Genomic DNA, 23172 nt, shown 5'->3' with positions numbered 1-23172 from the left:
GAGGGCTGTGCGGCCCCCCAAAGAAATGCCACCCCACCCCATGACTGACCCACCGCCAAACCGGTCATGCTGGAGGATGTTGCAGGCAGCAGAACATTCTCCACGGCGTCTCCAGACTCTGTCACGTCTGTCACATGTGCTCAGTGTGAACCTGCTTTCATCTATGAAGAGCACAGGGCGCCAGTGGCGAATTTGCCAATCTTGGTGTTCTCTGGCAAATGCCAAACGTCCTGCACGGTGTTGGGCTGTAAGCACAACCCCCACCTGTGGACGTCGGGCCCTCATACCACCCTCATGGAGTCTGTTTCTGACCGTTTGAGCAGACACATGCACATTTGTGGCCTGCTGGAGGTCATTTTGCAGGGCTCTGGCAGTGCTCCTCCTGCTCCTCCTTGCACAAAGGCGGAGGTAGCAGTCCTGCTGCTGGGTTGTTTCCCTCCTACGGCCTCCTCCACGTCTCCTGATGTACTGGCCTGTCTCCTGGTAGCGCCTCCATGCTCTGGACACTACGCTGACAGACACAGCAAACCTTCTTGCCACAGCTCGCATTGATGTGCCATCCTGGATGAGCTGCACTACCTGAGCCACTTGTGTGGGTTGTAGACTCCGTCTCATGCTACCACTAGAGTGAAAGCACCGCCACCATTCAAAAGTGACCAAAACATCAGGAAGCATAGGAACTGAGAAGTGGTCTGTGGTCACCACCTGCAAAACCAGTCCTTTATTGGGGGTGTCTTGCTAATTGCCTATAATTTCCACCTGTTGTCTATTCCATTTGCACAACAGCATGTGAAATTTATTGTCAATCAGTGTTGCTTCCTAAGTGGACAGTTTGATTTCACAGAAGTGTGATTGACTTGGAGTTACATTGTGCTGTTTAAGTGTTCCCTTAATTTTTTTGAGCAGTGTACATACATAAAGACAAACAGAAAGTGTCTCCATCCTGAAGAGAGACAGGTAGACGTATCCTAGACCCAGAGAGACATACAGTGCCTTCGGAAAGTATTCAGACCCCTTGACTTTTTCCACATTTTGTTACATTACAGACTTATTCTAAAATGGATTAAATAAATAAAAATCCTCAGCAATCTACACACAATACCACATAATGACAAAGCGAAAACAGGTTTTTAGAAATGTTAGAAAATTTATTAAATATAAAAAAACAGAAATACCTTATTTATATAAGTATTCAGACATTTGCTATGAGACTCGAAATTGAGCTCAGGTGCATCCTGTTTCCATTGATCATCCTTGAGATGTTTCTACAACTTGATTGGAGTCCACCTGTGCTAAATTCAATTGATTGGACATCGATTTGGAAAGGCACACACCTGTCTATATAAGGTCCCACAGTTGACAGTGCATTTCAGAGCCAATGACAAGCGATGAGGTCGAAGGAATTGTCCGTAGAGCTCCAAGACAGGATTGTGTCGAGGCACAGATCTGGGGAAGGGTCGCAAAGAATGTCTGCAGCATTAAAGGTCCCCAAGAACACAGTGGCCTCCATCATTCTTAAATGGAAGAAGTTTGGAACCACCAAGTCTCTTCCTAGAGCTGGCCGTCCGGCCAAACTGAGCAATCGGGGGAGAAGGTCAGGGAGGTGACCAAGAACCCGATGGTCACTCTGACAGAGCTCCTCTGTGGAGATGGGAGAAGCTTCCAGAAGGACAACCATCTCTGCTGCACTCCACCAATCAGGCCTTCTTGGTAGAGTGGCCAGATGGAAGTCACTTCTCAGTAAAAGGCACATGACAGCCTGCTTGGAGTTTGCCAAAAGGCACCTAAAGACTCTCAGACCATGAGAAACACGATTCTCTGGTCTGATGAAAGCAAGAGTGAAGCATGGTGGTGGCAGCATCATGCTGTGGGGATGTATTTCAGCGGCAGGGACTGGGAAACTAGTCAGGATCGAGGCAAAGATGAAAGGGGCAAAGTACAGATGAAAACCTGCTCCAGAGCGCTCAGGACCTCAGACTGGGGTGAAGGTTCACCTTCCAACAGGACAACGACCCTAAGCACACAGCCAAGACAACGCAGGAGTGGCTTCAAGACAAGTCTCTGAATGTCCTTGAGTGTCCCAGCCAGAACACGGACTTGAACCCGATCGAATATCTCTGGAGAGACCTGAAAATAGCTGTGCAGCAACGTTCCCCATCCAACCTGACAGAGCTTGAGAGGATCTTCAGAGAAGAATGGGAGAAACTCCCCAAATACAGGTGTGTCACGCTTGTAGTGTCATACCCAAGAAGACTCTATGCTGTAATCGCTGCCAAAGGTGATTCAACATAGTACTGAGTAAAGGGTCTGAATACTTGTGAAAACATCATATTTCCGTTTTTTATTTTTAATAAATTAGCAAAAAATTATAAAAACATGTTTTTGCTTTGTCATTATGGGGTATTGTGTGTTTTTAATTTTTTTATAATAAGGCTGTAACATAACAAAATGTGGAAAAAGTCAAGGGGTCTGAATACTTTCTGAAGGCACTGTATCCTTGACCCAGAGACACAGGTAGATATATTCATGTACAGGTAGATATCCATTAGATTTCAGTATCATCTGGTTGTCTATCAAACAACAACACAAAAACAACATGAATAACATAAAGTAGCAGACAAACAGACACACAAACATTCCTCCCTGTACTTGGGGGGAGGGCAGTACTCTAGGGGTAAGGAGTGTGAGAAGTACAGGTCGAGGGGCATCACTTGTAGGAGCATGCAGAGTGTGTGTAACTGTCGATCTATGGGTTGCAAGTGTGTGTGTGTTATTATATAGCATTTGGAAGGGGAATGCTACTACTATGAGGTATTTGGTGGGGGTTGGAGCAGGAGAGCAAGGGTTGGAGAGCAGGGGTTGGAGAGCAGGGGTTGGAGAGCAGGGGTTGGAGAGCAGGGTTTGGAGCGCAGGGGTTGGAGAGCAGTGTTTGGAGACAGGTCCGGCGTTATGGATGGGCCTTAGAAGGCTTCCTTGCCCGTCAAATAAAATATTGATAATTTATTTGACAGAGACGCGTGCCGACAGAAAGATGCATCAATCTCAGTTAAAGCATCCGAGCGAGCGAAACAGTACCCCTCTGTCTCAGTATGTGTAGACCATGTATCTGATGCTGTCTGGACCAAAAGAGTATGGCATGTCATACTATTTCTGGCCAGACAGCATCAGATACATGGGCTACATTTAGAGGGGCACTGTTTCGCTCGCTAAGATGCTTTCTCCAGTGACATAGTTTCAGCAGAGAGGAAGAGGCGATGCGAGAGGGTTCACTCTCGCCAGAATCTGTCCAGAATAAGCCCAATGCATTTCTATGGGCATAATATGCAGACCTAAGCTTGTCGCCTGCCTTCCCACCTTTGGGACAAAGACTCCCATTGTTAGGGCGGAGACATGAGCATCACGTCATTATATACAGATATCTGGTTTCAGCCTCTTGCGAATTGGAAAGGAAAGTTGGCAGGTGCACTGTTAGGATGCTAGATTCCCCTAAAGTAAATTGATGTTTCACCAAAATTATAGGGTATAATTACTCCTGTCTAAATAAAATAATTCAAAATACTTCACCAGGGAGCATTAGCATCTTTAATTTTTTTTGCTGTGGATTGTTTCAAATCACAAGTGTGTAGGCCCTATGCCTATTTGCCCCCAATGTGGGTAATGCGTTTGGCAGTAGGTCTAGCTGATTGAGTTGCGGCTGTCAGTGATAAGCATCTAAAATATGTGTGACGATAACGTGTCGAGAATAATTTAAAGTGTTGCAACAAGAAGAAGGGGAGGGGGTTTGGCAAAGATATGGTGCGTCCCTCTCCAGAATGCATGCACTCAGCTCTCCAGAATCCGCCAATTCTTTCATTGTGTGAATTGTTTGCCCTTTGATTGTTTATTTTTGATAAATTCCCCATAACATGTCACCAGTAGGCATAGTAAATGTACCGTTAATCCCCTGTCATTAGGATACATTATTTTCTGTTAATGCATGTATTAATTACAGTCATTTACCATTCTCATTCTCGGACTGGAAACGCTGTTTGCGGAGTTCACAACCTGTTACACTTGTGAAAAACAAGTTTTGGTTTATTTCATAACCATTACGAGTTTTGTCAATTTTTTTCATTGTCTTTTGTTTGCAATGCTTCATGTGAGCAAGGAACATGTGTCTGGTTTCTCTTTCCTGATAACGTTGAGGGACACACACAGAAGTAGGCCTACCTGGCCTGCTGCATGCAAAAGTATGGGTTAGTTGATATAATGTTGCAAGTTCGCTAGCGACAGCTTCGGGCCAGATCCAGTTGATGATTTGATACAATGTTGCACTTCACTAGCAATAGCTCAAGTCAAGACATATAAAAAGGGAGGCAGACAGGCAGTGTAGAGAGATGAATGTGAAATATTTTCTACAGTTTTTATTTAGTCAACCTTAGGCCTAAGTATTTTACTTAGTTGACGATGAAGTTATAGGCTTACTGCATTGGCCTATAGGCTATCTCTGAGTTCTATGCGCTCTTTTCTTTAGTCGCCAATGGATCACAGTGTATCAATGTGTCCATATGAAAGAGGCTGGCGCTCTAGCCTTAGTTTAATTTTAACTTTTCGATTTTTATTGTTTTACTTCAGATTTTTATGATTAACCAAGTGACAATGATTTTGAGAAACAAAAACGTTATTATTGAAATTAAACTGTTTCACGAAAATGCGCATATAAAAGTAATCATAACTGGCACACAGATCGGTAGAGATGGTAGGATAAATTGTAAGCTTCCCCAAACTTGAAACTCACAAGCTGCCTATGGTCTTCACTATAACACCCATTTAAAAAAAATGTGAACGTGCAAGCGTGTGCACACATAGGAGGTCCCAGGAAAAGATTTGTCCGCCTATAGAAATCATAGGCCCGTCCAACTGATTCGTTCTGGCGCCGGCCTTGGTTGGAGAGCAGGGGTTGGAGTTGGAGAGCAGGGGTTGGAGTTGGAAAGCAGGGGTTGGAGTTGGAGAGCAGGGGTTGGAGTTGGAGAGCAGGGGTTGGAGTTGGAAAGCAGGGGTTGGAGTTGGAGAGCAGGGGTTGGAGTTGGAGAGCAGGGGTTGGAGTTGGAGAGCAGGGGTTGGAGTTGGAGAGCAGGGGTTGGAGTTGGAGAGCAGGGGTTGGAGTTGGATAGCAGGGGTTGGAGTTGGAGAGCAGGGGTTGGAGTTGGAGAGCAGGGGTTGGAGTTGGAGAGCAGGGGTTGGAGTTGGAAAGCAGGGGTTGGAGTTGGAGAGCAGGGGTTGGAGTTGGAGAGCAGGGGTTGGAGTTGGAAAGCAGGGGTTGGAGTTGGAGAGCAGGGGTTGGAGTTGGAGAGCAGGGGTTGGAGTTGGAGAGCAGGGGTTGGAGTTGGAGAGCAGGGGTTGGAGTTGGAGAGCAGGGGTTGGAAGCTGAAAAGACTAGGAGTCCTAGCCTTACTAGTGGATCAGAGGGGGGTAGTGAGGGGTAGAGAGGAGTAGTGAGGGGTGTATTTTATGAACCATTGAGAGGTATAGAAGTGTTTGTGAGGGGGGCAGTGAGAGTTGTGTATATACAGTGGCTTGAGAAAGTATTCACCCCCCTTGGCATTTTTCCTATTTTGTTACCTTACAAAAATCCATTTTTATTCCAGGTTGTATCATTTGATTTACACAACATGCCTACCACTTTGAAGATGCAATTTTTTTTTTTTGTGTGAAACAAACAAGAAATAAGACAAAAAAACAGAAAACTTGAGCGTGCATAACTATTCACCCCCCCAAAGTCAATACTTTGTAGAGCCACCTTTTGCAGCAATTACAGCTGCAAGTCTCTTGGGGTATGTCTCTATTAGCTTGGCACATCTAGCCACTGGAATCTTTGCCCATTCTTCAAGGCAAAACTGCTCCAGCTCCTTCAAGTTGGATGGGTTCCATTGGTGTACAGCAATCTTTAAGTCATACCACAGATTCTCAATTTGATTGAGGTCTGGGCTTTGACTAGGCCATTCCAAGACATTTAAATGTTTCCCCTTAAACCACTTGAGTGTTGCTTTAGCAGTATGCTTAGGGTCATTGTCCGGCTGGAAGGTGAACCTCCGTCCCAGTCTCAAATCTCTGGAAGACTGAAACAGGTTTCCCTCAAGAATATCCCTGTATTTAGCGCCATCCATCAATCCTTCAATTCTGACCAGTTTCACAGTCCCTGCCGATGAAAAACATGTTGGTGTTCTCGGGGTGATGAGAGGTGTTGGGTTTGCGCCAGACATATAGTTTTCCTTGATGGCCAAAAAGCTCAATTTTAGTCTCATCTGACCAGAGCACCTTCTTCCATATGTTTGGGGAGTCTCCCACATGCTTTTTGGTGAACACCAAACGTGTTTGCTTATTTCTTTCTTTAAGCAATGGCTTTTTCTGGCCACTCTTCCATAAAGCCCAGCTCTGTGGAGTGTGCGGCTTAAAGTGGTCCTATGGACAGATACTCCAATCTCTGCTGTGGAGCTTTGCAGCTCCTTCAGGGTTATCTTTGGTCTCTTTGTTGCCTCTCTGATTAATGCCATCCTTGCCTGGTCCGTGAGTTTTGGTGGGCGGCCCTCTCTTGGCAGGTTTGTTGTGGTGCCATATTCTTTCAATTTTTTAATAATGGATTTAAATGGTGCTCCGTGGGATGTTCAAAGGTTTGGATATTTTTTTATAACCCAACCCTGATCTGTACATCTCCTCAACTTTGTCCCTGACCTGTTTGGAGAGCTCCTTGGTGCCGCTTGCTTGGTGGTGCCCCTTGCTTAGTGGTGTTGCAGACTCTGGGGCCTTTCAGAACAGGTGTAATATACACTGAGATCATGTGACACTTAAATAAAGTCCACCTGTGTGCAATCTAACTAATTATGTGACTTCTGAAGGTAATTGGTTGCACCAGATCTTATTTAGGGGCTTCATAGCAAAGAGGGTGAATACATATGCACGCACCACTTTTCCGTTATTTATTTTTTAGAATGTTTTTTTTTCATTTCATTTCACCAATTTTGACTATTTTGTGTATGTCCATTACATGAAATCCAAATAAAAATCCATTTAAATTACAGGTTGTAATGCAACAAAATAGGAAAAACGCAGAGGGTGATGAATACTTTTGTGTGTGTGTGTGTGTGACCTACCAACAGATGTAGGCATCTCTCCCCACTGCAACACCACGTCTTTAGTGATGCGTCCGTAGGTGTTGACGTAGACGCCCTCGTCCTCGTAACACAGCAGCATCTCCATCCCGTCGGTCCGCGGCAGCACCACGATGGCATGGGGCGTCACCTGACTCTGAATCTGCCGGGGGCGATAGATACCACACAGTGGAGGGGTAGGGGGGCTGGCGTCAGCCTGGCTGGCACAGAGCACGACCCCCGCAAAACTCCTCTACCTCCAAATCTCCAAATCTCTCTTTCTCGCCCTTCTTTCTCTCCCTCCCTGTCTTGTGGCCAGCTCCCCACCCCCCTGTGCGATGAGAAACTGCTGCAACAATGGAATCTCCCACTCCATCAGCCACACAATCACCATGGTAACACACAATGTAAACAAAACAGCCTTGTCATGGTTTCAACAACATAAATGGTAACCGTCATGGTATTTGAGCCCTGAAACCAGAACTGCCACACGGTAGGTACGGTTACCATTTAAATGGGTTGTAGTTCAGAGGGAAACCAACGTCTCACCACCAGAGTGCAGAAATCAGATGTTACCTGTTTCAGTTGTCCTTCTCTGACCATGCACGCACACACATACACACGCATGCACACATGCAGCCTTACGTGGGAGGGGATGTAGATGTCATAAGGGTTGCCAGAGTCGACATCGATTACGTGAAACCCAACACTGGAGCCATAGATGACCTTTAACCTCTGACCCTCCTCCACCGTCAGGTCAACCAGCTGGGGGCGGTGCTGCAGGTCAGTGAACGACTGACGGACAGACAGAGAGAAGAGAGACAGTGGCGAATAGAGAGAAAGATAGACATTATTGAGAGAGACACTGTGATTACTGATGTGTGGAGAGCATTTAGCTACAAAATGGCTGCTGTGGCATCACCCAGGTGAGAGTAGGTGGGAGCTACACACTGGTAGTGGAGGAAATAAGATAATATTTGTGTGTGTGTTACCTTGAAAGCCATGAACTTGTGGTAGGGTTTGGGTGCCCAGGCGTAGATCTCCACTGAGTTCTTCAGAGCGATCACCAGAAACTTGATCCTCTCATACTTCACTGGAAACAACACACTAACAAGAGTCAATCACTCACTGAGGCTTGTGTTAGCACCCCGTGATAATGCCTTGGCTTTAGCTTAAATGGGCTAATACAACACACAGACGCCCAGGTTTAAACTTCACCCCCCAAGTCCACACGCACACACACAGTCGTACCGACTTTGTAGTGCACGCAGCCCTCCAGCTCTCCTACAGTGACCCAGCCCTGCTTCTTCTCCACCTCAGGGTCATTGTGTAATATCCTGTTCCTCAGCCAGGACAGGTAGTACACACGCAACTTATTCTTCTTCCCTGGAGGAGAGAGAGGGAAAAGGAGAAGGGAGAGAGGGGAAAGGAGAAAGGAGAGAGGGGAAAGGAGAGGAGAGAGAGGGGAAAGGAGAAAGGAGAGAGGGGAAAGGAGAGGAGAGAGAGGGGAAAGGAGAGGAGAGAGGGGAAAGGACAGAGGGGAAAGGAGACAGGGGAAAGGAGAGGAGAGAGAGGGGAAAGGAGAGGAGAGGAGAGAGAGGGGAAAGGAGAGGAGAGAGAGGGGAAAGGAGAGGAGAGGGAGGGAAAGGTCTTAAGCCTGTTGGCTATTTGAGAGTAATCTTAGAATCTGAACAAAGCAATGCTACAGGCCTCCAGCTCTTTAGGAAACCCAAGTCTGCCTTTTGGGGCCGGACAGTTAAAAACCACAAAGTCAAAACCAGAAACACACCATAAATCTTCCTCGATGGGGCCACCGAACCCTTTGTTAAAGTCTAACTGTGTTCGAGTAGCGGTCTTGCTGCAATCAGTCCTACCAGATATGGTGACCAGGACGTTGAGGCCCTCCAGAACATCCATCTGTTGGAAGCGTCGGCGGTTGATCAGGTTATACACCTTCCCCTGACCACTACGGTCCAACAACATAAGACCGTTCTCTGTCCCCACCAGCAGGTTCACACCTAGACACACACACATTTTAAATACTTTATTTGAACCCACAAATCACATTACAGTCGAGAAGGATTCAAAGATTATGGATATATAGAAACGTATGGATACAGAAAGCACCTTCTTCTCACACACACACACACAAACAATACCACAACGTGTGTCTATATATACAGTTGAAGTCAGAAGTTTACATACACCTTAGCCAAATACATTTAAACTCAGTTTTTCACAATTCCTGACATTTAATCCAAGTATAAATTCCCTGTCTTAGGTCAGTTAGGATCACCACTTTATTTAAGAATGTGAAATGTCAGAATAATAGTAGAGAGAATTATTTATTTCAGCTTTTATTTCTTTCATCACATTCCCAGTGGGTCAGAAGTTTACATACACTCAATTAGTATTTGGTAGCATTGCCTTTAAATTGTTCAACTTGGGTCAAACGTTTCGGGTAGCCTTCCACAAGCTTCCCACAATAAGCTGGGTGAATTTTGGCCCATTCCTCCTGACAGAGCTGGTGTAACTGAGTCAGGTTTGTAGGCCTCCTTGCTCACACACGCCTTTTCTGTTCTGCCCACAAATGTTCTATAGGATTGAGGTCAGGGCTTTGTGATGGCTACTCCAGTACCTTGACTTTGTTGTCCTTAAGCCATTTTGCCACAACTCTGGAAGTATGCTTGGGGTCATTGTCCATTTGGAAGACCCATTTGCGACCAAGCTTTAACTTCCTGACTGATGTCTTGAGATGTTGCTTCAATATATCCACATAATTTTCCTTCCTCATGATGCCATCTATTTTGTGAAGTGCACCAGTCCCTCCTGCAGCAAAGCACCCCCACAGCATGATGCTGCCACCCCTGTGCTTCACGGTTGTGTTGGTGTTCTTTGGCTTGCAAGCGTCCCCCTTTTTCCTCCAAACATAACAATGTTCTAAACAGTTCTATTTTTGTTTCATCAGACCAGAGGACATTTCTCCAAAAAGTAGATCTTTGTCCCCATGTGCAGTTGCAAACCGTAGTCTGGTTTTTTTATGGCGGTTTTGGAGCAGTGGCTTCTTCCTTGCTGAGCGGCCTTTCAGGTTATGTCGATATATGACTTGTTTTACTGTGGATATAGATACTTTTGTACCGGTTTCCTCCAGCATCTTCACAAGGTCCTTTGCTGTTGTTCTGGGATTGATTTGCACTTTTCGCACCAAAGTACGTTCATCTCTAGGAGAGAGAACGCGACTCCTTCCGGAATTGTGATAGAGTGAATTATAAGTGAAATAATCTGTCTGTAAACAATTGTTAGAAAAATTACTTGTGTCATGCTCAAAGTAGATGTCCTAACCAACTTGCCAAAACAGTAGTTTGTTAACAAGAAATTTGTGGAGTGGTTGAAAAACGAGTTTTAATTACTCCAACCTAAGTGTATGTAAACTTCCGACTTCAACTGTATATAATGTATAGTTTAAGTGTCTTACCCCAGAGAGCAGCACACAGTATCTCAGAGTTGAAGCGTTTCTTGTATTTGCGTATCTCAGGCGTGTCGCTGTGAGGTCGTATGTTGGTAGGGTTCACGTTGACCACGCTGATCTTTCTGGCCTCGTTCAGTCTGGCCTGCTCCTGAAGCAGCAGCTCATTTGCAAAGAGTGCTGTAACCACAGGACAACATTATACTAATGTTCACACAACTTTTCAAACTTACAACAACCACAGGATAACATTATAAAAATGTACAGTATGTTCACACAAAATTACAACCTTAGAGCAACATTCATGTAACCTCCTCCTTCCTAAGTCATTTACTGGCAACAAGAGCTAGAGCAAAGATGAAAGAAGATTGACAAGATCACTGACTCACCAGAGGCAGAGTTTTCATCATCATCATCGGTGGGGGAGGTTCCGTAGACACGTGGATCAACGAATGCCGTGAAGGAGGAGGACTTGGAGCCACTACCACTGCCCATGCCGTACTGCAAATCAGAGAGAGGGGATGGGATCAGGACCTCAGAGCATTATAGGTAGGGTTTAATTTTCCATGACCATCTGAACTGAACAAGAAACTCCAGGCCCCAATTTCTGTCCTGAGGTAACAGGTTGCCAGGTAGTGAGAGGTTTCAGCATACACTTACGGGTTACCAGAGTGGAAAGTGTGTTGAGCAACATTAGGCTTGGTTTGCCATGCAAACACACAGCATGCAGAGGAGAGAGGAGAGTATGTGACCAGCAGCAGCAGCAAAGGAAGATAATAGATGTGAGAAATGGATATGGACTGGGTTAAACTAGGTTAGAGTGGGTTTACTCGCGAGCCAGACAGACTCAGGGTCTAGGTCCAAGTCAGACTAGAGGGAGGGTGAGTTTTTTTGTTTTAGTGCAGGATGCAGAGAGAGCACAAGAGCCCAGAGGCGCAGGGCTAGGTAGCCAGCAGATCCGACCCGCTTGCTTACAGCTGCACTAGGGTTGGACAGGCTTCCTGTGTAGAGTAAGACACCATGGAGCTGGTGTGAGATATGGCTCGGACAAAGTCCCTCAATCCAGGGATGAGAAATGCGTTGTACTCCGAACTGTCCCATTATCCCAAATGTCACCCAGAGAAGATTGAACGACTGCTAGTTTAGTCGTTTAATCTTCTCTGTGTAACAGTTGGTTAGGATTAGGGCTATCCCCGACTAAAAAAAATATTGGTCGACCAAGAGTTGTCTGTTCTTTCGACCAATCGATTGGTTGACATTTTTAAACGTCTATTTTTCCATATATTGACACATCCTATGTGTTTTATCCAATCAACTACAGTTGAAGTCGGAAGTTTACATAAACCTTAGCCAAATACATTTAAACTCAGTTTTTCACAATTCTTGACATTTAATCCTAGTACAAATTCCCTGTCTTAGGTCAGTTAAGATCACCACTTTATTTTAAGAATGTGAAATGTCAGAATAATAGTAGAGAGAACGATTTATTTCAGCTTTTATTTCTTTCCTCACATTCCCAGTGGGTCAGAAGTTTACATACACTCAATTAGCATTGCGTTTAAATTGTTCAACTTGGGTCAAACGTTTCGGGTAGCCTTCCACAAGCTTCCCACAATAAATTGGGTGAATTTTGGCCCGTTCCTCCTGACAGAGCTGGTGTAACTGAGTCAGGTTTATAGGCCTCCTTGCTCGCACACGCCTTTTCTGTTCTGCCCACAAATGTTCTATAGGATTGAGGTCAGGGCTTTGTGATGGCTACTCCAGTACCTTGACTTTGTTGTCCTTAAGCCATTTTGCCACAACTCTGGAAGTATGCTTGGGGTCATTGTCCATTTGGAAGACCCATTTGCGACCAAGCTTTAACTTCCTGACTGATGTCTTGAGATGTTGCTTCAATATATCCACATAATTTTCCTTCCTCATGATGCCATCTATTTTGTGAAGTGCACCAGTCCCTCCTGCAGCAAAGCACCCCCACAGCATGATGCTGCCACCCCCGTGCTTCAAGGTTGGGATGGTGTTCTTTGGCTTGCAAACGTCCCCCTTTTTCCTCCATACATAACAATGGTCATTATGGCCAAACAGTTCAATTTTTGTTTAATCAGAGCAGAGGACATTTCTCCAAAAAGTACAATCTTTGTCCCCATGTGCAGTTGCAAACCGTAGTCTGGCTTTTTTATGGCGGTTTTGGAGCAGTGGCTTCTTCCTTGCTGAGCGGCCTTTCAGGTTATGTCGATATAGGACTCGTTTTACTGTGGATATAGATACTTCTGTACCTGTTTCCTCCAGCATCTTCACAAGATCCTTTGCTGCTGTTCTGGGATTGATTTGCACTTTTCGCACCAATGTACATTCATCTCTAGGAGACAGAACGCGTCTCCTTCCTGAGCGGTATGACGGCTGCGTGGTCCCATGGTGTTTATACTTGCGTACTATTGTTTGTACAGATGAACGTGGTACCTTCAGGCGTTTGGAAATCGCTTCCAAGGATGAACCAGACTTGTGGAGGTCTATAATTCTTTTTCTGAGGTCTTGGCTTATTTATTTTGATTTTCCCATGATGTCAAGCAAAGAGGCACTGAGTTTGAAGGTAGGCCACAGGTACACCTCCAATTGACTCAAATGATGTCAATTAGCCTATCAGAAGCTTCTAAAGCCATGACATCATTTTCTGGAATTTTCCAAGCTGTTTAAAGGCACAGTCAACTTAGTGCATGTAAACTTCTGACCCACTGGAATTGTGATACAGTGAATTATAAGTGAAATAATCTGTCTGTAAACAATTGTTGGAAAAATTACTTGTGTCATGCACAAAGTAGATGTCCTAACCGACTTGCCAAAACTATAGTTTGTTAACAAGAAATGTGTGGAGTGGTTGAAAAATGAGTTTTAATGACTCCAACCTAAGTGTATGTAAACTTCCGACTTCAACTGTATATTCACTGAGCTTGTCTGATGCTTTAAGCACATGGTTTGATTAAATAAATAAGACATACAAATTACTAGAGGGAGTCCGATCAGCAATTTATTTGATTGTGCTGGGCAAGGCTCAGACTTGCTGCACTGTGTAAAAAAAAAAAAAAAAAAGACAGCAAGTGACTGTGACTAACACCCATTGTCTCTCTCCTTCAGCGACCACCACAGAACAAAGTGTTTATCGCGCTGTCCGTGTTGCTGAAGCTGAAACATAATTAAAGCCTTTCTAACTGTAAAGTTCTGTTACCGAAATACTTCATTTGTTTAGGAAAAACATTCCCTATTCCCTCAACCCTTGCTCTCTTTATGTGACACATGTATGCATCGCATGCATGTGACCAAAGACCTATTCGCATGGGACTAGTATTACTAGGGAACGTTGGTTATGTAATTATTACTCCAGAATGTCTGTTATTCCAGTAGACGATTCGGACGGGATTCGTTTTTTCCAAACCGCCCCCTGTAGTTTTCCCCCAATAAATTGACAGTTATGACGCAAGCCTGGAGGTTTTTATTCTAGCCGTGAAGATACAGTATTTCAACATGTCCAGGTGATAGGGCCACACTGATAACTAGAGCTTGGTTCCCAAGTCTAAACCATACCAAACCATCTGTCATATAGTGTCACCATAATATTTGAATTGAGGAAGTGTGATCATAACCATTAGGATATTTTAGCGATCCGCAGTATGTCCTAAATGCAAAAAGGGAAGGTGTCTGAATACTTTCTGAACGCACTGTGTATATACAGTGCATTCAGAAAGTATTCAGACCCTTTTACTTTTTCCACATAAAAAAATAAAAAACAGAAATACCTTATTTACATAAGTATTCAGACCCTTTGCTATGAGACTCGAAATTGAGCTCAGGTGCATCCGGTTTCCATTGATCATCCTTGAGATGTTTCTACAACTTGATTGGAGTCCACCTGTGGAAAATTCAATTGATTGGACATGATTTGGAAAGGCACACACCTGTCTATATAAAGGGCCCACAGTTGACAGTGCATGTCAGAGCAAAAACCAAGCCATGAGGTCGAAGGAATTGTCCGTAGAGCTCCAAGACAGGATTGTGTCAAGGCACAGATCTGGGGAAGGGTCCCGAAAAATGTCTGCAGCATTGAAGGTCCCCAAGAACACAGTGGCCTCCATCATTCTTAAATTGAAGAAGTTTGGAACCACCAAGACTCTTCCTAGAGCTGGCCGTCCGGCCAAACTGAGCAATCAGGGGAGAAGGGCCTTGGTCAGAGAGGTGACCAAGAACCCGATGGTCACTCTGACAGAGCTCTAGAGTTTCTCTGTGGAGATGGGAGAACCTTCCAGAAGGACAACCATCTCTGCAGCACTCCACCAATCAGGCCTTTATGGTAGAGTGGCCAGACGGAAGCCACTCCTCAGTAAAATGCACATGACAGCCCGCTTGGAGTTTGCCAAAAGGCACCTAAAGACTCTCAGATCATGAGAAACAAGATTCTCTAGTCTGATGAAACCAAGATTGAATTCTTTGGCCTGAATGCCAAGCGTCACATCTGGAGGAAACCTGGCACCATCCCTACGGTGAAGCATGGTGGTGGCAGCATCATGCTGTGGGGATGTTTTTCAGCGGCAGGGACTGGGAGACTAGTCAGGATTGAGGGAAAGATGAACGGAGCAAAGTACAGAGAGATCCTTGATGAAAACCTGCTCCAGAGTGCTCGGAACCTCAGATTGGGGGCGAAGATTCACCTGCCAACAGGACAACGACCCTAAGCACACAGCCAAGATAACGCAGGAGTGGCTTCAGGACAAGTCTCTGAATGTCCTTGAGTGTCCCAGCCAGAGCCCGGACTTGAACCCGATCAAACATCTCTGGAGACCTGAAAATAGCTGTGCAGTGACACTCCCCATTCAACCTGATAGAGCTTGAGAGGATCTTCAGAGAAGAATGGGAGAAACTCCCAAAATACAGGTGTGACAAGCTTGTAGCGTCATACCCAACAAGACTCGAGGCTGTAATCGCTGCCAAAGGTGCTTCAACAAAGTACTGAGTAAATGGTCTGCATACTTATGTAAATGTGATATTTCCGTTTTTTATTTTTAATACATTAGCTAAAACGTTTTTTGCAAAATGTGGAAAAAGTAATGGGGTCTGAATACTTTTCGAATACACTGTAGCTTATGAATCAGTAATTGTTTTCTTACGCAAACCGCGAGCAACACCTGTCAAACTCAGAGATTTCTCTCAAAACACAGGGATGTCGATTCACACGGGACTAGTATTATCAGAGGACCTTGGAGTTCGCCAAAAAACAGTAGGTTATTCTGGTTGGAATTTTTACTCTCCTGCCATGTAAAAATAACTGCCATGGCTGATTCAGATGGGACAAAAGTTACAGATGTGGTGTTTTGTGCTCGTGCACATAATTACATTACCCGACCTCCCCCAGTAAAACGAATCCTGTCTAAATAGGGCACAATAGGGCCTGACCTATAGCCAGGGCCGGTCTTTGCCGTTCTGCTGCCATAGGCGAGACCAAAAAATGCCGCTCCCTGCAAAACTAGAATAGTCCCAGTAAGCAAAATGACATTAAAAATAAGTCTAAAATAAGTATTTTCCAGACGTTGAAGTTAGGTTCAATTTAGGTTCTGAATGAAAGGTGAAGTTATTTTCTGTATTTTTTAAATATATATTTTCCAGGACGCTGAAGAGGCATCTTTTCCGGACGTTAAAATCAGGCTCATTTTTGGTTCTGAATGATAGTTGAAAAGAAGTCATTTATAGACGTCTATGTTTGGACCAAATCAAGGCTGGTCAAGACCGGACAAAATCTGAACCAAACAAAGACGTCCAAAAGGCGACACTGTCGGTCCGTGCTTACTGAGGTGTAGCCTACAGTGTTGCCTGAAATTGAATTTTATGAATGCCCATCTACAGTGGGGGAAAAAAGTATTTAGTCAGCCACCAATTGTGCAAGTTCTCCCACTTAAAAAGATGAGAGAGGCCTGTAATTTTCATCATAGGTACACGTCAACTATGACAGACAAATTGAGAAAAGAAAATCCAGAAAATCACATTGTAGGATTTTTAATGAATTTATTTGCAAATTATGGTGGAAAATAAGTATTTGGTCAATAACAAAAGTTTCTCAATACTTTGTTATATACCCTTTGTTGGCAATAACACAGGTCAAACGTTTTCTGTAAGTCTTCACAAGGTTTTCACACACTGTTGCTGGTATTTTGGCCCATTCCTCCATGCAGATCTCCTCTAGAGCAGTGATGTTTTGGGGCTGTCACTGGGCAACACGGACTTTCAACTCCCTCCAAAGATTTTCTATGGGGTTGAGATCTGGAGACTGGCTAGGCCACTCCAGGACCTTGAAATGCTTCTTACGAAGCCACTCCTTCGTTGCCCGGGCGGTGTGTTTGGGATCATTGTCATGCTGAAAGACCCAGCCACGTTTCATCTTCAATGCCCTTGCTGATGGAAGGAGGTTTTCACTCAAAATCTCACGATACATGGCCCCATTCATTCTTTCCTTTACACGGATCAGTCGTCCTGGTCCCTTTGCAGAAAAACAGCCCCAAAGCATGACGTTTCCACCCCCATGCTTCACAGTAGGTATGGTGTTCTTTGGATGCAACTCAGCATTCTTTGTCCTCCAAACACGACGAGTTTAGTTTTTACCAAAAAGTTATATTTTGGTTTCATCTGACCATATGACATTCTCCCAATCCTCTTCTGGATCATCCAAATGCACCCTAGCAAACTTCAGACGGGCCTGGACATGTACTGGCTTAAGCAGGGGGACACGTCTGGCACTGCAGGATTTGAGTCCCTGGCGGCGTAGTGTGTTACTGATGGTAGGCTTTGTTACTTTGGTCCCAGCTCTCTGCAGGTCATTCACTAGGTCCCCCCGTGTGGTTCTGGGATTTTTGCTCACCGTTCTTGTGATCATTTTGACCCCACGGGGTGAGATCTTGCGTGGAGCCCCAGATCGAGGGAGATTATCAGTGGTCTTGTATGTCTTCCATTTCCTAATAATTGCTCCCACAGTTGATTTCTTCAAACCAAGCTGCTTACCTATTGCAGATTCAGTCTTCCCAGCCTGGTGCAGGTCTACAATTTTGTTTCTGGTGTCCTTTGACAGCTCTTTGGTCTTGGCCATAGTGGAGTTTGGAGTGTGACTGTTTGAGGTTGTGGACAGGTGTCTTTTATACTGATAACAAGTTCAAACAGGTGCCATTAATACAGGTAACGAGTGGAGGACAGAGGAGCATCTTAAAGAAGGTCTGTGAGAGCCAGAAATCTTGCTTGTTTGTAGGTGACCAAATACTTATTTTCCACCATAATTTGCAAATAAATTCATTAAAAATCCTACAATGTGATTTTCTGGATTTTTCTCTCTTAATTTGTCTGTCATAGTTGACGTGTACCTATGATGAAAATTACAGGCCTCTCTCATCTTTTTAAGTGGGAGAACTTACACAATTGGTGGCTGACTAAATACTTTCCCCCCCCACTGTATGTGGTAAGCCTACTGTTAGTAAAACACCAAAAAACAACATCCAAAAGACATCTGCTGGAGCTTACTAGGGTGTAGCCTACCATGTTGGCCCTCAATGGAATTCTATGAATGCCCATCCATGTGGTAGGCCCACCGTTTGTAAAACAGGCCATTACATTGGCTGGATTAGTCCTGATTCCTGTGACTAATCAATTTGGCTATTTAAGCTCTGAATATCAGCTACCCAACTTTATCAGGCGTTATTTGCATTCTGTTTACACTGCGGGAAATGTAGAAGTATTTAATTTTTTGCTACGATCAGCTTGTCAAAAAAATGGACGGATACAAATTTGAAACCACTGATCATGACAATGGGGTGAAACTCCGGGACAACATTTGTGATTATCCATTCCATACTGTCCATTTTACTTTGACCTGTCCTGTTTTTAGGATATGTTGCTTTGCTAACATGACAGCAAAACAATTTTTTGATTGAGCGCCATTTAGGTTTGGCTATTTGATCAGAGAAACCTGCATGATGTAAAAAGGGTCCGTCTCATTGCATTGTCATACATTTTATCTCCAGCCTGTAGGCTTAGGAAAGGCCACACTCTTTCTACCAAATCCTATATTTGCTACATGATTTATGTTAGATAATTATTTGGACTGAACGTTGGTGGAGCACTGCAGAAATGCACCCTGGAGAGAAGCGCTAAGAATGGACAAGCAAAATATTTTGCGCCCCTGTCTTTGACAAAGTGGCCGCTGCTTATCAAAGGGTGGCATCAGCGCTCACCTACAAAGCCCATATGCCACTGGTTGAGAGAAATTGTCATTGTTTTTGGGCAGAATTACGTGAGGTTTTATGTGTTGTTGTTGGACGTGCTTCTTGGTCAGTTTATCTCAGAAAATGCCGCCCTCGTCAATCTGCCGCCATAGGAGGCCGCCTAATCCTGCCTAATGAGCGGGCAGGCCGTGCCTATAGCATATCATAATCACATCAGTAAATTGGTTATAACAAACTCTGAACACCGTAACACATGTGACAGCAAAATGGATGCAGAGGATGTGACAAATAACCTTGAAACGGGGGAATATTTACAGGTTGCTCAGGAGGTAAAGGGAATGTCAGATGTGTGGAATAAATGTGACTAGTTGTGGAAAATACTGGAGATCAAGAAAAATAAGGTAAGGAGCAAGCGATGCATGCATATTATGTGTGCCAAACAGGTGCTGTATAGATTACAATATAATTTTTCTGACCGTTTGGAACAATGTAAACAACATTAAATAAAGTATAAGCGTACCAGAGAGTCTGTTGTAACGTTTTTTTTTGTCAAGCCTTTATTACAGCAAAGACTAAACAGTCGTATTCATTCGTGAATGCAATTTCCAAAATGGCACGGTTTATTTATTGTTTAAGCTAATTATTCAAGGCTCACTTTATTTTATTTAAAAACTAAAATGCTTGATTGCATTTCTGTCACGCCCTGATCGAGTGAACTCTCGTTGGTTGGGTCAGGGTGTGAGTTTTCTGTTGAAATCTATGTTAGTGTATTTCTATGTGGTAGATCTAGGTTGTATTTCTATGTTTGGCCGGGTGTGATTCCCAATCAGAGACAGCTGTCGCTCGTTGTCTCTGATTGGGGATCATACTTAGGTAGCCTGGTTGCCTACCTTAGTTGTGGGATCTTGTTCCGTTTAGGCTTGTATGTGTATAGCCTGAGGACTTCACGTTACGTTGTTTCTTGTTTTGTGGTTTGTTTATTGAGTTAATAAACATGTACGCTTTTCACGCTGCACCTGGGTCCGACCCGTCTCTCAACGATCGTGACAATTTCAAATCATGAATGACTCGTATGCTGTGTGATGACATGAACAAATGAATGATTGATTGATTGATACAGTAGCCTATAGAAGTATTGAAATTTAGACCTAAGTAAGTTACGGTATTAAGACTAAACAGGATGTGCTCATAGGCCTAGAGCTCAATGGTGGTTATACAAGGCTGCTATACTAAGCCTACTAATGATAATGACATTACTTTAATAATAATAATAATAATAATAATAATAACAAGGAGGAGATCAAGAACATTTGGAACAGTGTAAACACTAAATAAATTATAAATAATATCAGAGAGGCTGTTCTAACGAAAACAAAGTGTAAAGCCTTTATTTATCAGCCGAATTTGTGAAATGGTTTCCTTGACATGTCGTTGTGTGAAGCTTGGTGCTCACCGAACCAGTAGGCTATTAAACAAACACTCAAACAGGCAACAGAAGCAGGATCTGTCTTATTTCTGTAGATATATTGATGATTTATAAAGCCAGGCACATTTAACAGTTAGGCTATTGATTATAGACCTAATTAAGTTCTGGTTTCCACTCTCCTCACTTTTCTTAGACAGTAAGGCAAGGGCTGTTTTCTCATCTCCTCATTCTGCTGCTGCCTCCGGCATTGTTCTCAACACCAATATACTGGTTAACTTTGCTGTTATGCACATAGCAACATGGTCTAGGAAAAGGCGCCAATTCAACATCGCACTGATGTGTTTCAGAACCGTGGACAGCGACCGCTACCCAACGAGGGAGAAAGCACATTTGTTATAAAATCATATTATTTGTATTAGTGTTGCACCATTGTTTATGTAATATAACCATACACAATTTCAGTAGTACATGTCTTGGAGTGATGGACTGTGCCATCCCCACGGCCTCCACCATGGATCAGTCCACTCTTTGCAAATCAGACAGGTGTCTTGTACACCATGATATTATTATTTTTTTTGCTACTGCTCGACTAAAAGACATCTCGGTCGACCAACAGCCTATCAACCAAATAATCGACCAGTTGACTAAATGGGGTCAGCCCTAGTTGGGATAATGGGACAGTTCGGAGTACAACGCATTTCTCATCCCTGGATTGAGGGACTTTGTCCGAGCCATATCTCACACCAGCTCCATGGTGTCTTACTCTACACAGGAAGCCTGTCCAACCCTAGTGCAGCTGTAAGCAAGCGGGTCGGATCTGCTGGATAAGGGCTAGGGAGTAGGGAGGTTGTGTGTACAGGGCTAGCATGTAGGGGTGTAGGGTGCAAGGGCGTAAGCAGTTAGGGTGTAGGGGTCTAGTGAACCTACTTTGGGGTGGCTGCGCCCAGAGCCATCGCCAGGGGAGACCATGGGGGAGGGGCTTTGCTGCACCAGATCGGGCAGATTGGCGTTTCCGGGGAAACCGTTGCTGTCGGCGAGAGCGGAGCTCCACCTCTTGTCCCCATAGGTCTGGAACAGAGGGAGAGTGAGGGCCACTCTACACACTGATCTAAGGTCAGATTAATGTATTTCCTTGTGATGGGTAGGATTTGGGAAGGATAAGATGATTCTAGATTTGTGGTTAAGGTAAGGTTAAGGTTGGAATCTAATGGTTAAGGTTAGGTTTAGGGTTTAGGAGGTTCATCTGGATCTGTGGTTAAGGGGTATGTTCTGCCCCTGATGTGGAAGGTGGGTGAACCCAGAGGAGTGACAATGCAGAGACTCATACCAGACAGACAGACACAGACACACGCAGAGCCGAGTGCATGCCAGGATGCTGAGTTGTGTATAAAGGAAGCAGAGTGGAGCCCAGTGGTCAGGGGTTAAAAGTGAAAGGTGACTGACCTCTCTCATCATCAGGGTGCTGTCTTGTGAACTGTTGCCGTAGGAATCATTATGTCCTCCCATTACACCGTACGCCTCACCGCTACTCTGCCCCGCAGCCGGCCTGACACACACACAAGTTAAAAATACTTAAAGATGCCCTATGCAGAAATCGCTCTGCCATTTCCTGGTTGCTAAAATTCTAATAGTAATTTCAGTTTATATGACAAAACAAGCAAGTATAGTGTAGAGAATCATTGTACCATCTAAACCACAGAATTGTATTTTCCATAACCAAACATTTTGTATTTTCAGCTTTTTGAAGCTGGTGTACAAAACCGAAAGTAAAAGACGCAAATAGCGCACATACTGTAGAACAGATCTACCGCTTCTTAGACTTGCTTTCAATGGAATTACAGAACTATAACTCACATTTCTATGTGAATTTGTTCAGGTTCCCAAAAAGTTACATATTGCAGATTTAAAATACAAAACTACAATAAAATAAAATAAATGCATAGCTAAAATGCAGACACACACACTTTCTAACATACACACACACACACTCACATGATGCGTGGGATGTCGCTGACAGACACAGAGCCGTCATTACTTCCTCCCTCTCCCTCCTCTACATCCTCGTCACTCTGTGACTCGTCACTGGACGAGGAGTAGTCCGTCACCTTGATGGGCGGGCGATTGGGCTCATCCCCCTGACGCAGTTCCCTCAGCTCCTTGGCTAGAGCCGTCAGGTCCTGGTGGTCAAAGGTCAGTAGAGGATATTAGAAAAGGTCAGCACTCACAGTTGCTTTGATTTACGGGTAACATTTTATTGGCACAACATTTAACACATCCATTTTTCAGCAGCTAACTCCTTCCTCAGTGTGAGTGAGGAACAATTAGGATTCAGTCAGGATGCAGTCAGGAAAGGTCACTAACAGAGGGGTTAGGGTTCTGGGAACAGGAGTTGAGGAGTGAGAGGTCAGGGGTTAGAGGTTATGGGTCATCAGTTTAAGGGGAAACACAGCTCCAATGCTCCCCAGTCTGCCTCTGTCAAACGGCACAGGTAGAGCAAAACAGGTGAGCTAGAGGAGAGAGGGGCGTGCACAGGGCCGGCTTAATGCAGGGGCTTACCGGGGCTGAAGCCCCTGGGCCCAGGCCCGTGGGGACCCAAGAGGCAGCAAAAAATGTATAAAAAACTTATTAAGGAATATACTGTCCAGTACCAGTCAAAAGTTTGGACACACCTACTCATTCAAGGGTATTTCTTTATTTTTTACTATTTTCTACATTGTAGAATAATAGTGAAGACAACAAAACTATGAAATAACACATATGGAATCATGTAGCAACCAAAAAAGTGTTTATATTTGAGATTCTTCAAATAGCCACCCTTTGCCTTGATGACAGCTTTGCACACTCTTGGCATTCTCTCAACCAACTTCACCTGGAATGCTTTTCCAACAGTCTTGAAGGAGTTCC

At 44.2% G+C, this 23172-nt stretch overlaps 1 protein-coding gene across 1 annotated transcript in view; it reads right to left on the bottom strand.

Moving 5' to 3' along the window:
• LOC311109364 (TRAF2 and NCK-interacting protein kinase-like) overlaps positions 1-23172 on the bottom strand; it is a 59885-nt gene that overhangs the window by 5644 nt on the left and 31069 nt on the right. Inside the window, exons 22-31 of the mRNA XM_084152217.1 lie at positions 22261-22445; positions 21712-21814; positions 21196-21336; positions 10983-11094; positions 10603-10773; positions 9002-9145; positions 8379-8513; positions 8120-8220; positions 7773-7922; positions 7131-7290 (exon numbers count right to left, since the gene is read on the bottom strand). Coding sequence (XP_084008343.1) covers positions 7131-7290; positions 7773-7922; positions 8120-8220; positions 8379-8513; positions 9002-9145; positions 10603-10773; positions 10983-11094; positions 21196-21336; positions 21712-21814; positions 22261-22445 — 1402 coding nt within the window. The remainder of the gene's footprint in view (positions 1-7130; positions 7291-7772; positions 7923-8119; positions 8221-8378; positions 8514-9001; positions 9146-10602; positions 10774-10982; positions 11095-21195; positions 21337-21711; positions 21815-22260; positions 22446-23172) is intronic.

The sequence above is a fragment of the Coregonus lavaretus genome, assembly GCF_964263955.1.
Source record: "Coregonus lavaretus genome assembly, chromosome: 34".
Lineage (NCBI taxonomy): Eukaryota > Metazoa > Chordata > Actinopteri > Salmoniformes > Salmonidae > Coregonus > Coregonus lavaretus.
This window is presented reverse-complemented; position numbering and strand designations above follow the sequence as displayed.